Source organism: Medicago sativa, chromosome 4 (genome assembly GCF_051527215.1).
Source record: "Medicago sativa cultivar Bolivia chromosome 4, Bolivia_mono, whole genome shotgun sequence".
NCBI lineage: Eukaryota > Viridiplantae > Streptophyta > Magnoliopsida > Fabales > Fabaceae > Medicago > Medicago sativa.
In genome coordinates this window covers 56,644,060-56,646,396 of record NC_140752.1, presented here as the reverse complement: position 1 = coordinate 56,646,396, position 2,337 = coordinate 56,644,060, and the positions used below count along the sequence as shown (strand labels likewise).

The 2,337-nt window shown below is 35.2% G+C and overlaps 1 protein-coding gene across 2 annotated transcripts; it reads right to left on the bottom strand.

The window, feature by feature from the left end:
- Positions 1-543: 543 nt before the first annotated feature.
- LOC146930083 (uncharacterized) lies at positions 544-2,019 on the bottom strand. Of its 2 annotated transcripts, XM_085701737.1 has the most exons (6): positions 1,753-2,019; positions 1,424-1,658; positions 1,242-1,329; positions 1,096-1,131; positions 943-990; positions 544-849 (listed from the first exon to the last, which is right to left on the bottom strand). In XM_085701737.1, exons 2-6 carry the CDS (start codon positions 1,639-1,641, stop codon positions 751-753), a joined length of 489 nt encoding a protein of 162 aa, XP_085557863.1. In that variant the 5' UTR covers positions 1,642-1,658; positions 1,753-2,019; the 3' UTR covers positions 544-750. The 2 variants fall into 2 exon arrangements, with proteins under 2 accessions (XP_085557863.1, XP_085557864.1); XM_085701738.1 differs by lacking the exons at positions 943-990; positions 1,096-1,131.
- Positions 2,020-2,337: the final 318 nt, after the last annotated feature.

Genomic DNA, 2,337 nt, shown 5'->3' with positions numbered 1-2,337 from the left:
AATGCAGCAGAGAAAAATAAAAGGTCTTGCAAAAGTTTGGATGTACTGATTACTGAACACAAGCAGTTCATAATTAGATCAGTGTCCCATTATGCAATGTTACTTTACTGGTTTTGCAAATTAACTAGGAAGTTTCTTTATATCTTAACAAATGACACAGTTTGAATGCCAAAACAGTGAGCTAACATACCGAACTAGCGAGCGCAGCAAATATTACAAAACAGACCATCAGGCATAGGATCAATCGTAAAGTGCAGAACCCAATAAAAAATTAGCAACTAATCACCAGTGATCAATATTGAAGCAAAAAATCCCCCATACAAAAGTAAAGTTATAAACCTAATCCAAAATAATGTAAGTAATGAACCAAAGCATCTGGTTAAGTAGGATTTTCTCTGGTATCCATTCACAGAAGTCATTGCCCATCTAACAGATCCATCAGTTAAGAAAATTTCCCCTAGTGAAAATGCAGAAAAGAAAATATAGAAAACCGAGACTGAAACCTGATAATGCATTTGGCAAGTTTAACAAGATCGCAGGATATAGAAGGCAACAACACACTTTTACTAGTAGAAAATAATGTAACAGGCATTAGCAATATTCCAAGGACAGTGCGAAAAGATATTGCGCAAAAACTTCAAATTCATTAAAACAGTGTTTACTGAGAGATGTTCCAAACTATACAGCTTTAGCCTAAATCAAGCCGGTTCAATAGAGAAAACAAGTTTGAAGAGCGCCAAAATGCTACCACTACTCCTCATCTGTTAACTCTTCCACCTCTCCTGGTGCAGGGGCTTCCTTATCATCAGATTGGCCTTCCTTATCTTCCTTATCATATCCCTCCTGATCCTAAACATAAATATAGCACCAGCTTCAGAAAAGAGAGCAAAATAAATAAAAGCATATTATGAAACAAACTTAGAAGCCCAGAAGAAAACATACTTCATTTTCAGCAGTGGCAGCATTATACAAATGCATGGCCTTCTTCTCCTAAACAATTTTAACCATATCATACCATTAGATCAGCATCACATAAACATAACATTTTGCACCAAATCCAATAAAAACAGAACAAAACATTGTGATCAAACTTACTTCCTCAGTCAAAGACATCCACTTCACAGCAGCTTCCTAACCAACATAATTTTTTCAATGCATGTAACATGATCAATAATTAATCCTTAGATAAGTTAATCAAACAATACCAAACACAATTCATAGAAGCCCAAAAGAAAACATACTTCATTTTCAGCATTAGATTCATTAACATTTTTCCCTTTCCCAACTTTAGCCCTTTTCGCAGTTGGTTCTTTTGAATTTGGTTTCTTCCTACAAAATTCCAAAAAAAATAAATAAACCTAAATACTAACAAAAACCAGAGTCCAACAATATTCACAGACTAAAATTGGGGGAAAAATTTCACCTCTCAGTTTTCTTCACTTCAGAAGCTTGCTCAGAATCTAAACAAAGATTTTGTTCATCTTTTTCCAATTTAGCTGCGCGAAGATCTTCAAAAAGACACACATCAAATTTAGCGTCCACCATATCTTCGTACTTATATAACTCCAAGCGTGCCTCGTCCGAATAAATCTTTAGTTCGCAACCGTATAATGGATGATCCTTCGGCAACTCGAAGTCCATGGTGGCGGCAAGGGTTTCTGAGAGAGAGAGAGAGAAAATAGGTAAATCAAACAGAAAATATACATATGATTAAAGATTAAGCGATTGAAATTGAAGAATCAATGGAAGTACCGTAGCGGTGCAAATCTCAGAGGAGGCGAATTCTGGATTGAAGAAGTGTCGTTTTGTTATTAAACGTCACCGTTTGATTTCTATTCTATATTCAGCTATTTCTGGAGGAAAGAATAACCTGAAGATGTGTGTGCGGTTTGCACATATTTGGTTAATTCCAGAGAAGTGAAAAAAAGTACAGAGGAAGAAGGTGGATGTGATTGTGATGTGATTCCAGAGTGAAAAAAAGTACAGAGAAAGAAGGTGGATGTGATTGTGATGTGAAGTGAAGTGAGAGGTAACGTACTCGTTAGTCGTTGGTGACTTTTGGATTCAACAAGTTTAATCAGATGTGTCCCCTAAAGCTGCGATATGTGATGATGTGTGTTGTGAGGGAAAAAACTTCTGTGACATACTAGTTGTGTGACATTGTGACATAAGACCAATAAAATTTTGACACATATCAAAATCTTTTAAAACCAGTTCTTACAAAAACCGACTTTAAATGGTTAAAAATAAAAGAAAAATAGTAACATGGATTAAAAATCCTAAAGGAAAAATCGTTCGTGTTCCTTTCATTTTAAATCCTAATTACCAAGAAATTTA

Coding starts and splice junctions, on each gene's coding strand:
- LOC146930083 (XM_085701737.1), bottom strand. CDS start 1,641: ATGGACTTCGAGTTGCCGAAGGATCATCCATTATACGGTTGCGAACTA. Junction 1,132..1,241: donor AATCTAATGCTGAAAATGAA/GTATGTTTTCTT, acceptor TATGTTGGTTAG/GAAGCTGCTGTGAAGTGGAT. Junction 991..1,095: donor GGATGTCTTTGACTGAGGAA/GTAAGTTTGATC, acceptor AAAATTGTTTAG/GAGAAGAAGGCCATGCATTT.